This window comes from Aquarana catesbeiana, linkage group LG03, assembly GCF_042186555.1.
Source record: "Aquarana catesbeiana isolate 2022-GZ linkage group LG03, ASM4218655v1, whole genome shotgun sequence".
In the NCBI taxonomy this organism is placed as follows: Eukaryota; Metazoa; Chordata; class Amphibia; order Anura; family Ranidae; genus Aquarana; species Aquarana catesbeiana.
In genome coordinates, this window is record NC_133326.1 from 578,863,097 (window position 1) to 578,877,173 (window position 14,077).

The 14,077-nt window shown below is 44.9% G+C and overlaps 1 protein-coding gene across 3 annotated transcripts in view; it reads right to left on the bottom strand.

Moving 5' to 3' along the window:
• The window catches only part of LOC141134652 (T-cell immunoglobulin and mucin domain-containing protein 4-like), a 36,667-nt gene extending 22,980 nt beyond the window's left edge, over positions 1-13,687 (bottom strand). The window contains exons 1-3 of one of the 3 annotated variants that reach the window (XM_073624098.1): positions 13,407-13,687; positions 12,562-12,897; positions 12,239-12,307 (exon numbers count right to left, since the gene is read on the bottom strand). In XM_073624098.1, the coding sequence (XP_073480199.1) occupies positions 12,239-12,307; positions 12,562-12,897; positions 13,407-13,449 (448 nt within the window). In that variant the 5' untranslated portion in view covers positions 13,450-13,687. Of the gene's footprint in view, positions 1-12,238; positions 12,308-12,561; positions 12,901-13,406 lie in introns of all 3 variants that reach the window. The other 2 variants (XM_073624097.1, XM_073624099.1) reach the window with 2 other exon arrangements.
• Between the last annotated feature and the right edge of the window lie 390 nt (positions 13,688-14,077).

The window sequence follows — 14,077 nt, forward strand, 5'->3', positions numbered from 1 at the left end:
TGTCGATTTGTTTGGTCCTAGGATTGAACCTTTCTGATTGTGTAAGCTTTATATAACCCTGGTTGTCTTCAAAAATGGGAATTGGTTTTGACATATTTATCCCAATGTCCTCAAAAAGTTGACGAATTCATATGGCTTCTTGACAAGCTCGTGCTGCTGCAATGTACTCTTCTTCAGTTGAAGATAGAGTGACAGTTGTTTGCTTTTGACTAGACCAACTTATGGCTCCTTACTCCCATACTGGAAGATGAATCCACTTGTGGATTTGTGGTCTGTACAGTCCCCAGCCCAATCAGCATCCACATATCCGACCAGTTTTGGATTGGATGTTGCTGGTAGCCGTAAATTCACCCGAATTGTTCCTTTGAGGTACTCCATCAATCTTTTTACTGCGTTCCCTCATGTATTCTCCCCCTTCATGTATTTAAAGGTTTTAGTCATGTCTCCATTTCCCTTCTTTCCTGTACATATTAAGGTACTGATGTCTCTCCTGATATGTTTCATCCCCTGGACCATTCAACATTTTTCTTGCCCTTCCCTTGGCTCATTCTGTTTGTCAATATCTATTTGTAAGTGAGGGCTCCATAACTGGGCACAGTCTTCTTAAAAAAATCTGACTAAAGATCTATATAATGCAATTTGGATCTTCTTCTCCCTGCTGGAGATCCCTCTAGTGATAACTAAATATCTATATAGGGTAATTATGGATTCCTTCCTCCTGCTGGTGAACCTTTTAGTGGTAATTAAAGATCTATATAGAGAAATAAGGAACTCCTTCCTCCGGCACAAGATCCCTCTAGTTATAACTAAAGATCTTCTTTTGCAATAAAGATCTATATTTGGGGAAACAGGACCTGAGCTCAGACATTTCTCCTCCATTTCTATTATAGATGTAGCACCCTCCAAAATAGGTTGCTAGGTTAGCTAAGTACATTTTTTTCTGTTGGCTCCTCTGTAATCAGTGGAGCGGTGTGAGATTGCTTTGAGCTGTTCTGGGTTCCACCAGTTGCAGGTTTGATTGCCTCCTCCTGCCTTCTGGGTAATTATAGAATCTATTGGGCAGGATGAAGCAAATCAGCAGCTGAATATTTTAGTTGTCTCAGCCAATCCCTAGGGGAGGGTGCACAGGTGGTGGCATAAATAGTCTGAAGCCTGGAGCTGCCCTGTTCTTGTCTAGGAGGAGAAGTTCCCAGCCCTTCCAGGCAGCCCATCTGAAGTTCTGCATGTGTTCATCAAGGTCCCAGCTGTGGCAGAGCAGGGGGGGGGGGGGGGGCAGGGCAATTCTTGACAATCTTTGAGCTTGGCTAGGAATCTTGTTTGTTTCTTTCACTGAGGATCTGTCTGTGGAGGCAGACAGCTCCAAGGACATTGTGAGTACAGATCTAAGTGCTGGATCCTAGTGTAGGGTGACCACATTTCCAAACTGCCATTCAGGGACAATTTTGCCAAGGACTGGGGGGGGTGTTGAATGTAGTTTGGGGGTTAGCGGGATTTTGGCAGCGAGTGATTTGTCGGGTGAATGGCTGGTTTTAGCACTTATTTCATCCCAATACCCTGCTTATATCATCACTTATACCATCCCAACACCATCCTTGAATTGTATTTCTACTATTACATTGTAATAATAGACTCCCCTCTCTTAGTACAGATCCCCTTCCCTCAGTATAGACTCCCGTCCCTCAGTACAGACCCCCCCTACTAACTATAGACTCCCTCCCTCATTCCGCCCCCTCTCCACTAAGTATAAGTCCCCTCCCTCAGTACGGACCCCCTCACTAACTATAGGCCCCCTCCCTCAGTATGGACCCCCCCACTAAATATAGACCCCCTCCCTCAGTACGGACCCCCCTCTCCACTAAGTATAGGCCCCCTCCCTCAGTACAGACCCCCCACTAACTATAGACCCCCTCCCTCAGTACGGACCCCCCTCCACTAACTATAGACCCCCTCCCTCAGTACTAACCCCCCTCCACTAACTATAGGCCCTCTCCCTCAGTACAGACCCCCCTCTCCACTAACTGTAGGCCCCCTCCCTCAGTATGGACCCCCTCTCCACTAAGTATATACCGCCTCAGTAAAGACCCCCCTCCATCAAGTATAGATTCCTCTCCCTCAGTACAGACTTCCCCCCCTCAGTATAGACCCCCCCCACTAAATACAGACCCCTTCTCCATCAGTATAGACCCCCCTGACTAAGTATAGACCCCCCTCCCCATTATAGACCCCCCCTAAGTACAGAACCTCACAGTAGTAGAGTACAGACCCCCACTAAGAAGAGAACCCCCCCCAGTACAGACCCCCCCTTCCACTTGTGCTAGTGGAGAGGTGGGTGTCGGAAACGTGCTGGGGGGGCACTTTTTACCCCTTTCCTGAACACTGTCCCTGGCCCTCCTCTGTCTATCTACATACACATAATATAAGCTTAGAACAGACCTCATATCAGTGCCAGGAATGCACAGCGGTGTCCCTCTTCCCTCTCCGTGTACTTGTAAATAGCCGAGAAGCGGGAGGCGGCTTCGGTCTGCTCTGCAGTACCAGGCAGGGAGACATCCAGGGGCAGAGCTGCGGAGATAGTAACAGTGGCGGTGGATTTGTGAATTCGGGGCTGCCCCAGCTGACAGCCTTGTCCGGCAAGGTGGAGAGCGTTAGGCACAGAGGAGGAGAAAGTTAACTTCTCCTCCGCTTTGCATGCTGGGCAGAGTCGCACTGTGAGCTCACTGGGTTTCTGGCCGCCAGGCGGCTATAGCAACCAGTGAGCAGAGTCTCAGGTAGAGCTGGAGGCAGAGCGAGCACCACCGCTTTGGCAAGGTTTGCTCGCTCTGTCAATTCCATTCCGGGACACTGTATTGTCCCGGAATGAAGGTGCCCGGAGACCCGGGACAGACCTGCCAATTGCGGGAATGTCCCGGGCAATCCGGGACACGTGGGCACCCTATCCTAGTGTTGGTCTGCTGCTGTTACCTGTTCAATTCTCTGGCTGCTACTAGAAAGACTGTGCTAAGAAACTTTTATATAGTAAAGAGTGTGCTCTTATCATTATACTGTGTTACTGCATACCTCCCAACAGTCCCGGATTGGGCGGGTAATGTCGGGTATGGGCAGGACTGCTACCCAGACCTGCCCCTCTGTCAAACCAGTGCATAGGGAAAGAGCCGATGTCTTGCCGTGAAAGTTCCCCTGGCGGATAAGGACCCCCCCTGTACTGCGCAGGCACAGCGTTTGCGCAGTACGAATGACTAGGAGCCGCCAAAAATAGCCGAAGCTGAAAAACTTCAATCAGCTGTACACGGCGCCTGCGCCCTAGGTCCAGGTTCAAGCCCCACCATCCAAGTGGACCTAGAGGGAGAATAAAAAAGAGCCAAGTAAAGCGAGGCCATGCCCGAAGCGTGGCGAGCGATGTGAGCCCCCGAGGGGCCCTCTTACAGTCGCCGTGTACAGCTGATTTCTATTCTATTCGGCTTCGGCTATTTCCGGCGGCTCCTACTGCGCAAGCGCTGTGCCTGCGCAGTAGATGGGGGTCCTTATCCGCCGAGGGAAACTTTCTCGGCAGAACACCGGCATACATACATTGCTGGCTGGGACATAAAGTTACAGAGGGTCAGGATCAGCTGACCAGATCTATTCCCCTCCCCCCAGGTTTTTGTAGCCCTGCACTCACAGGCTGCTCGCCACTTTCATTTAAACACAGAAGCCTGGCTTCTGTAGTTGAAAGTGAAAGTAATAGCTTGGCTCCTTCAACAGCCTCTCTGCTCAGCACAGAGTTCAGACAAGTGCTGGAAAGGCTGACTGCAGTGTGTTCACACACACACACTTACAAAAGTGTGTGTGTGTGTGGTGTGTGTGGTGTGGTGTGTGTGCTGTGTGTGTGTGCATGTATGTGTGTGGTGTGTGTGTGTGTGTGTGGTGTGGTGTGTGTATGTATGTGTGTGGGAGTGTGTTGTGTGTAGAGAGGGGCGGGGGGGGGTGCAGAGGTTATACCTGAAGAGAAGGGCAATAGTGAGATGTGAATGGATGGATGACTGCACTCTGTACCTAGCACTCTGTACGTAATGCACTGTGCCTAACTCTCTCCGGCACTCTGTACATAACACACTCCAAAACCCTGCACTCGATATGTAACTTCAGAACCCTGCACTCTGTGCGTAACACACTCCAGAACATATGCAAAAGGCACTCCAGAAACCTGGAGTCTGTACCTAGTGCTCTCCTGAGCCCTGCACTATGTACGTAAAGCACTCCAGAAACCTGCTCCCTGTACATAGCACACTCCTAAACCATGCACTCTGTACATAACGCACTCCTGAATACTTCCAAACTTTGTGTAACGCACACTTTCATAGTTTATGCAAAACCATTTGTAATGGAAGCTTTTTATTCTTATTTTGCCGCAGTGCACGTAGCGTGCCGTCGGTGGCTTCCTAACTCAAGTGTCCCTCATTCTGAAGTTCAAAAGTTGGGAGGTATGGTTACTGAAGTATCCCACAGCTTCCATCTACCCCCATTTAAGTTTGATCAGCAATACATCTACAAAAAAACAAACCCCTAGACTGTTCATTGAGCCAAAGGAGTGACTTTTTCTGTGTGCCTGGCTGTGCATAGCCTAGCTAACCATTCAGCGGGCCCTTTTCGGGGTGAGTGCTACATATAGTGCAGGTCAGTGAAATGACTCAAGTCTGTAGTTCATCTCCAGCTGGGTATGTCAGCCCCACATGGGCACAATATATTCACTAAAGTATGCTATATGCAAAGAAGCATTTAGCATTTTGCAGAACAGAGTACAGACTGGCCAGAGAAGGATCACTTTGAAGCAGCTGGTAAGCCTAAACATCACTTGCAATACATATGAACCAAAATTCCTGTTAGCTAGAGAAATGTAAGGGTATGTAGCAGTGTGCAAAGGGTTAAATCAGAGTGACTACTGTGACACCCTTACAAGCAGTGTTAATTTCGTCAATAAAAATATTTTTGTTGACGAAATGAACACTATTTTAGTTAACTAAAATACAACTAAAACTAAAACAATTCAGATTACTAAAATATGACTAAAACTAAAGTGACATTTTAGTCAAAAGATTATGACTAAAACTAAATTGAAATTTGATGTTAAAATTAACACTGGTTATATATCACAGCGGATACATCTGTGTCTGTAGTGCATGTTCAAACCTTAATTTCATAAATAATAGCATATTATTAGATTTTTTACTCCAGGATTATATAATGAGTTTGGAAATTTTAGAGAAAATGCTTAAAGTGGTTGTACACCCTGTACAACCATATTACCTACAGATAAGCCTATATTAACCACTTCAGCCCCGGAAGGTTTTACCCCCTTCCTGACCAGAGAACTTTTTACAATTCGGCACTGTGTCGCTTTAACTGCTAATTGCGCGGTCATGCAATGCTGTACCCAAACGAAATTTGCGTCCTTTTCTTCCCACAAATAGAGCTTTCTTTTGATGGTATTTGATCACCTCTGCCGTTTTTATTTTTTGCGCTATACACGGAAAAAGACCGAAAATTTTGAAAAAAAATGATATTTTCTACTTTTTGTTCTAAAAAAAATCCAATAAACTCAATTTTAGTCATGCATTTAGGCCAAAATGTATTCGGCGACATGTTTTTGGTAGAAAAAATGTCAATAAGTGTATATTTATTGGTTTGCGCAAAAGTTATAGCGCCTACAAACTAGGGTACATTTTCTGGAATTTACACAGCCTTTAATTTATGACTGCCTATGTCGTTTCTTGAGGTGCTAAAATGGCAGGGCAGTACAAAACCCCCACAAATGACCCCATTTTGGAAAGTAGACACCCAAAGGAATTTGCTGAGAGGCATGTTGAGCCCATTGAATATTCATTTTTTTTGTCCCAAGTGATTGAATAATGACAAAAAAAAAAAAAATTACAAAAAGTTGTCACTAAATGATATATTGCTCACACAGGCCATGGGCATATGTGGAATTGCACCCCAAAATACATTTAGCTGCTTCTCCTGAGTATGGGGATACCACATGTGTGGGACTTTTTGGGAGCCTAGCCGCGTACGGGGCCCCGAAAACCAATCACCGCCTTCAGGATTTCTAAGGGCGTACATTTTTGATTTTACTCCTCACTACCTATCACAGTTTTGAAGGCCATAAAATGCCCAGATGGCATAAAACCCCCCCAAATGACCCCATTTTGGAAAGTAGACACCCCAAGCTATTTGCTTTGAGGCATGTTGAGTCCATGGAATGTTTTATATTTTGACACAAGTTGCGGGAAAGTGACAATTTTTTTTTTTTTGCACAAAGTTGTCACTAAATGATATATTGCTCACACAGGCCATGGGCATATGTGGAATTGCACCCCAAAATACATTTAGCTGCTTCTCCTGAGTACGGGGATACCACATGTGTGGGACTTTTTGGGAGCCTAGCCGCGTACGGGGCCCCGAAAACCAATCACTGCCTTCAGGATTTCTAAGGGCGTACATTTTTGATTTTACTCCTCATAGGCAGTGAAGAGTGAAATCAAAAATTTACGGCCTTAGAAAGCCTGAAGGCGGTGCTTGGTTTTCGGGGTCCTGTGCGCGGCTAGGCTCCCAAAAAGTCTCACACATGTGGTATCCCCGTACTCAGGAGAAGCAACAGAATGTATTTTGGGGTGTAATTTCACATATTCCCATGGCATGTTTGAGCAATATATCATTTAGTGACAACTTTGCGCAAAAAAAAATAAAAAAAATAAAAAATTGTCTCTTTCCCGCAACTTGTGTCACAATATAAAATATTCCATGGACTCGACATGCCTCTCAGCAAATAGCTTGGGGTGTCTACTTTCCAAAATGGGGTCATTTGGGGGGGTTTTGAACTGTCCTGGCATTTTATGCACAACATCTAGAAGCTTATGTCACACATCACCCACTCTTCTAACCACTTGAAGACAAAGCCCTTTCTGACACTTTTTGATTACATAAAAAAATAATTTTTTTTTGCAAGAAAATTACTTTGAACCCCCAAACATTATATATTTTTTTAAAGCAAATGCCCTACAGATTAAAATGGTGGGTGTTTCATTTTTTTTTTTCACACAGTATTTGCGCAGCGATTTTTCAAACGCATTTTTTGGGGAAAAAACACACTTTTTTAAATTTTAATGCACTAAAACACACTATATTGCCCAAATGTTTGATGAAATAAAAAAGATGATCTTAGGCCGAGTACATGGATACCAAACATGACATGCTTTAAAATTGCGCACAAACGTGCAGTGGCGACAAACAAAATACATTTTTAAAAGCCTTTAAAAGCCTTTACAGGTTACCACTTTAGATTTACAGAGGAGGTCTACTGCTAAAATTACTGCCCTCGATCTGACGTTCGCGGTGATACCTCACATGCATGGTGCAATTGCTGTTTACATTTGACGCCAGACCGACGCTTGCGTTCGCCTTAGCGCGAGAGCAGGGGGGACAGGGGTGCTTTTTTTTTTTTTATTATTATTATTTTTTTATCTTATTTTTAAACTGTTCCTTTCATTTTTTTTTTTAAATCATTTTTATTGTTATCTCAGGGAATGTAAATATCCCCTATCATAGCAATAGGTAGTGACAGGTACTCTTTTTTGCAAAAATTGGGGTCTATTAGACCCTAGATTTCTCCTCTGCCCTCAAAGCATCTGACCACACCAAGATCGGTGTGATAAAATGCTTTCCCAATTTCGCAATGGCGCTGTTTACATCCGGCAAAATCTAAGTCATAAAATGCTCGTAGCTTCCGGTTTCTTAGGCCATAGAGATGTTTGGAGCCACTCTGGTCTCTGATCAGCTCTATGGTCAGCTGGCTGAATCACCGGCTGCATTCTCAGGTTCCCTGTTGAGACAGGAGAGCCAGAGAAAAACACGGAAGACGTTGGGGGGGGGGGGCATTCCCTCCCACTGCTTGTAAAAGCAGTCTAGAGGCTAATTAGCTGCTAGGATTGCTTTTACATGAAAGCCGATCGCTGGCTGAAAAGAATGATACCAAGATGATACCTAAACCTGCAGGCATCATTCTGGTATAACCACTCAAAGTCGTGAATGGCGTACCTGAAGACAAAAAAATGGTTAACAATAAAGCACAGTAAACGGTAAGGTATAAAAAATTGCATACCTGAAAAACAAACATGATAAAACATAATAACAATAAAACATTGCAGAATAGAATACAGTAAAAAAGAGCAGAACAAGAGAGAGAGAATAGAGAGAGAGAGAACAATAAAACGACAACTATTTTTTTTTTATTTTATATTTTTGTGGTTTTTTTTTTTTTTTTACACTTTTTTTTGTAACTAACTTTTATAACTGTAACCGGTTCCAGGTTCGGGTCTCTCAAAATGCGATGGCATCTTGGGAGACCCTGTGAAAGTGTGCCTAGTCTGTGCAATGCTGTACCCTACGCTAATACTCAACTAGTGTATGGTAGCGTTCAAAACATTCACCAATGCAAAGACCAGGATTGTCAGGACAGGAGGGACAATAATAGCGGGTGTCACACCTATATCCGCGCTTGCTGCAGACACGACATCTTTTTTGGGGGGGTTCGCTGGGTAGGGGTACTCGGGAGGACATAAAGAAAATGCCTCTCATGCAGCCGACTGCATTTGGTTGGGGATGTGAATGGGGGAAGTACGGGCGCTGCAGAAGCGGTGGGTTCCCAATTAGGATTGGCGAATGCAGCAGGAAGGGCACTATGGGCACGACGGGCCTGTGTTTGTCTTTTTGGTGGCAGCGGGACACTACTTGTGCTTGCCACCTCACCAGCTTGAACTGCACTTATGGGACTCGCCACGTCACCAAGTGTTACTGCAGTGCTAGTTTGACTACGACCGGGGTGTACTAGGCCGCTGGTGCTTGCCAGTTCACCAAAACGCTACAAAAAAAACTGTTAGCGATCGCAGGGATCAGGCCTGACTCTGCGAACGCTGCAGTTATGCGTTTAGTGTTTTGTAAGTGTCAGTGATCGATCGATACTGCACTTGGGTGGGCTGGGCTGGGCCGGGCGGAGGGGCAAAACGCAGGTGCTAGCAGGTATCTGGGCTGATCCCGCTAACACTGCGTTTGTGGGAACCCTAAACTGCTGGGGACGCTAGTATAGATCTGATCAGATCAGATATTGATCCGATCAGATACTATACCACTAAGGGAGGTGTACGGTGCGTGCGTGGGTGTTAGCGGTACTGGCGCTAACCTGACGCTGCCTGGGGCTGGTGCTTGCCAGTTCACCAAAACGCTACCAAAAAAACTGTTAGCGATCGCAGGGATCAGGCCTGACTCTGCGAACGCTGCAGTTATGCGTTTAGTGTTTTGTAAGTGACAGTGATCGATCGATACTGCACTTGGGTGGGCTGGGCCGGGCAGAGGGGAAAAACGCAGGTGCTAGCGGGTATCTGGGCTGATCCCGCTAACACTGCGTTTTTGGGAACCCTAAACTGCTGGGGACACTAGTATAGATCTGATCGAATCAGATATTGATCCGTACAGATACTATACCACTAAGGGAGGCGTATGCTGCGTGCGTGGGTGTTAGCGGTACTGGCGCTAATCTGACGCTGCCTGGGGCGACGCATATCACCGCCGGGCGATCAGGGGGCTAAACCTTTATTCGGTAATAAACGGCGGGTGCCCTGACACTATAAAAAATAAACGAACTAACCAGCGTCACCCGTAATGGTTATACGGTGATCACTGGTGAAAGGGTTAACTAGGGGGCAATCAAGGGGTTAAAACATTTATTAGATAGTATATGGGGGTCCCTGTCGCTATAAAACGCTGACGGCGAACCTAAATATTTACCTCCCTAACTAGCGTCACCAGTGACACTAATACAGCGATCAGAAAAATGATCGCTTAGTGACACTGGTGACAGGGGGTGATCAAGGGGTTAAAACTTTATTAGGGGGGGTTAGGGGGGTACCCTAGACCTAAAGGGGGCCTAACACTCACTGCCCTAACACTGTAACTGTCACAAACTGACACCATGCAGTAATCAGAAAAAAAAAAAAAAAAAAATACTGCTTGCTGTCAGTTTGTGACGGGGGGGGGTGATTGGGGGGGGATCGGGGGGCGATCGGGGGGGGATCGGGGGTGTAAAGTATGCCTGGCATGTTCTACTGTGTGTGTGTGTTGTGCACTTACATGTCTTCTCTCCTCGGCGCTGGAACGGAAACTGACGAGCCGAGGAGAGATGACATCACATCCTCTGCCTGTGTGAAACTACACACAGGCAGGGGAGGATTCCGATTGGCTGGGAGCGATCGCGAGGGGGGGGCCACGATCGGATGGTCTCCCCCTTGCCTCCCGACGCTCCCAGTCAAATGCCGACCGCCGCTGGCACCGGGGGGGGGGTCCGACCGGACCCCCCGCCCGCGGGAGGCAGATCACGTACAGGTACGTGATTCTGCCTGCCCGTGCCATTCTGCCGCCGTATATGTGCGTTAGGCGGTCGGCAAGTGGTTAAGGCTTACCTGTAGGTGCTGGAAATATCTCCTAAACCTCCACGGTTTAGGAGATATTTACATTAAAGCCGTGTGCCGATGTCTACGGCGCATGCGCACTTTAGAAAGGGCATATCATGCCCTTTCTAAAGGGGGTCATGCCGTGACTGATTGCTCCTGCACGCATGCGCTGGAGTGATGTCATACGACAGTCACAGAGCCGGAGTTCGTGGCCCCGGAAGGAAGAGGGGTGAAGATGGATGCTCACTGCTAGTGGGGATAGCGGTGATATCACGGGCTTCGGTTTCAGGTAAGTGACACATAATGGGTTAATATGTGATGCATAGCAGCCCATTATGCTTTTCTTTTGCAGGGAAATAAAGGGGAAGTAAAACCCACAAGGGTTTACTTCCTCTTTAAATAATGCGTTACTATTTAACTAAACTCATTAGATTTTAGTCTACTAAAATTATTTTGTTAGACTTAACTGCGCTGGGAGATTTTAGGTGACTACAATATGACTAAAACTTAAACAATTCAGATGGCTAAAATACGAATAAAACTAAAGTGATATTTTAGTCATTAGACTATGACTAAAACTGAATTTAAATTTTACGTCAAAATTAAAGCCTCGTACACACGGTACGATTGTTGGCAGGGGATTATCTGTTGACAGACTGTTGTCCTAAAATCTTACCATTAGTACGCTCCTTTTGACAATTGTTGTCCAATTTTCGGCCAACAAATGTTGGATGACAGGCTAGTAAATTTTCGGCGAACAACGGCTTGACATCAGATTTTCATATGGTCAGTACACAAATCTGTCACACAAAAGTCGAAAGTACAAACACTCATGCTCGAAATCAATGCTCACCAAACACGAAATTAGCAGAAGGGGCCCAAAGGGTGGCGCTCAAGAGCTGAAATTCCTTGTAGTACGTCACTACGCTTGTGTTTGTGGCACGACAATTGTGTACCATTAGTATGCAAGACAAGATCCTGGCACACTCCCTTTTGACAAAAATCAGACGCTTGGTTGGCCAACAATCGTACCGTGTGTACGAGGCTTTACACTTCTTACAAGGAAGCTCAGGTTAGACGAGCATTAATTGTTAATGGGCACCTCAAGTGCAGGTAGCAGATATGTGTTTTGGCTCGTAGCAAACACTTTACAAATGTGCCAAAACACACAGTGAAAACACGTGCCATGCTCCACTCCAAAAAATGCTCTGGTGCTTCTTTGGAGCGTTTGTCTTGCGTAGGGCAGCCCAGTCAATGCTTAGAAAATGCAAGAAAACGAGTGGAAATGTAAGTTACCACTATTCTCAGGTGCCTGAGGCCTGGTTCACACCTATGCATTTTTTAGTGCATTTTGCAGACACACACCACAGTCCATTTAACATGGTTTCCTATGGGAAACCTTCACATCTATGCATTTTTTAGCCACTGCCTTTTTTAAATGCAACATGGTGCGTTTTTGGTTTAATAGACTTCAATGAACATTCTGTAGAAACACACGTAGCTGCAGTTTTGATGTGTTTTGCATTTTTTTATCTGCTTAACAACTAATACATCTCCCCTTAAAAAAAAAAAATAAATAAAAGCATAAAAACGCTTCAAAAATGCATGAAAAATGCGCCAAAATTGAGTGTACAAAAATTCAAAACGCATCACAAAAAGCACTACAGAAATGGATGAAAAGCAAACCGCATAGGTGTGAACCAAGGTGTCAGCGGTATTGGAGCTTCCCAAGTGGATGATATTAGGCCAAACCACATTACCTGTACTGGACAATTCTTCCATTCTTGTAGTGACTTGTTCTGTAACACTTATGGAGTCTTCACGACTTTCTTAAAAAAAAAATTTTTTAAATTGATAAATGTGTTAGCATTTCATATATAGGAAAAGGCTGGACCCACACATTGGTATTTTTTTTACAGTGGAAAGTCACTCTGACTACTACGCCCTCTGTCAGGACAAAGGAGTGCAAATATATACTTTATTCCTGATGTCTGTTTTATTAATAATCCAGTGATATACTGTAATCTTTACATTATAGAGGTTTTACAATCATTAGGAATGAGAACTTAAATGTGACACTTACTGTTTATCTGCACATCAATGTTTCCTAACAAGTCATTGAACAATCCAGGGATCTTCACCCGACAGCAGTACATTCCTTCATCTTCCTCGGTCACATTAGTGATGGTCAGTGACACGTTCCCCTGTGTTATGTCCCCTGGTAAGGAGTATTTGTCAGATTTTCTCAGGGTCACTTTGCTGCCATCAGTCGTGATGATAACATTATTACAGGAAGATGATGGGCATTTCCCTCGTCCCCAGCACATGTAGTGTGGGTCTTTATGAACAGTATAATGACAGGGCAGGATTATTGTATCACCTACTGATCCTCTCACATGTTCCGCTCTTCCTGACCAAACTGCTGAGAAAAAAAAGTGATATCAGTGTTTGATTACAGATAAGCAGGGGGTCCTCAGGTGTCAAACAAAGATTTGGGGGGCACACCCTAAAAGATGCATTAACCGGTTCCCGACCGGCTCATGCAGTTATACTTCGGCATGGCGGGGGACTCGATGTGCGTGGCTGATGGGTCAATAGACCATGAACAAGTTACGCAGAAAGTATGTACAGCATGAGTCTTTGGGTATAGTAGGAAATGCCTGTAACAGGAGCATATAAAAAGCAGGTAAGTAAGCTCAGTTGTATATTTTGACATGCATTGGCAGGAGAAGAAGATATATCACCAATGCGTCTCCAAACCTGGGTCATCTTGTCACACTCCCAGAAGATATGAGTGAAAGAACATGGAGCCGGCTTTTTATTACTAGACCAAAAAGTAAAAGACCCCTAAAACACATATATTTACACTGATGATGCAAAATCAGATTTATCTACAGTTTGAACATTTTCCTAGAATTCAATACTCACTGTTCAAATGAAGGAGACAAAAGCAAACCACATAAGCAATCATTGTTCAGTCCTGTAAAACACCCAGTTAGAAAATCTGAACACTTGTGCAATATGAGCTTATATAACCCCATCTAAAGGTCTGATGGTACCTACCTGTGGTCAGCTGCTTCCTGCTTCTAACATCGTATGAAGTCAGACTGTCTAATATTTTTGCTACTGAGCCGCAAACTCAGTTTTGAATCCTCTGCTGATTTTCTAATAGCTCTACTCACATATTCTGTAACTGGGACTGTGGTCTTGGTGAAGGTAAGAAATGACTGACGCTCTTAAACTTTACACTGCCATTTTTTGTGTTTTTTTTAACTTCACAGAAATAGTATAGAAAATCTGTCAAGTGCGAAGTTAAGAAGTTACAAAATAAAACAAAAACCTGCATTTATACCAGTACTAAAAGAGAAGAAAAAAGGGCCACTAGACCCCTTTCACACTGGGACGGTTTGCAGGCGTTATTGCGCTAAAAATACCACCTACAAACCGACCCAAAACAGCCGCTGCTGTTTGTTCAGTGTGAAAGCCCGAGGGCTTTCACACTGAAGCGGTGCGCTGGCAGGAGAAGAAAAAAACTCCTGCAAGCCGCATCTTTGGAGCGGTGAAGGAGCTGTGTATTCACCGCTCCTAAACCACTCCCG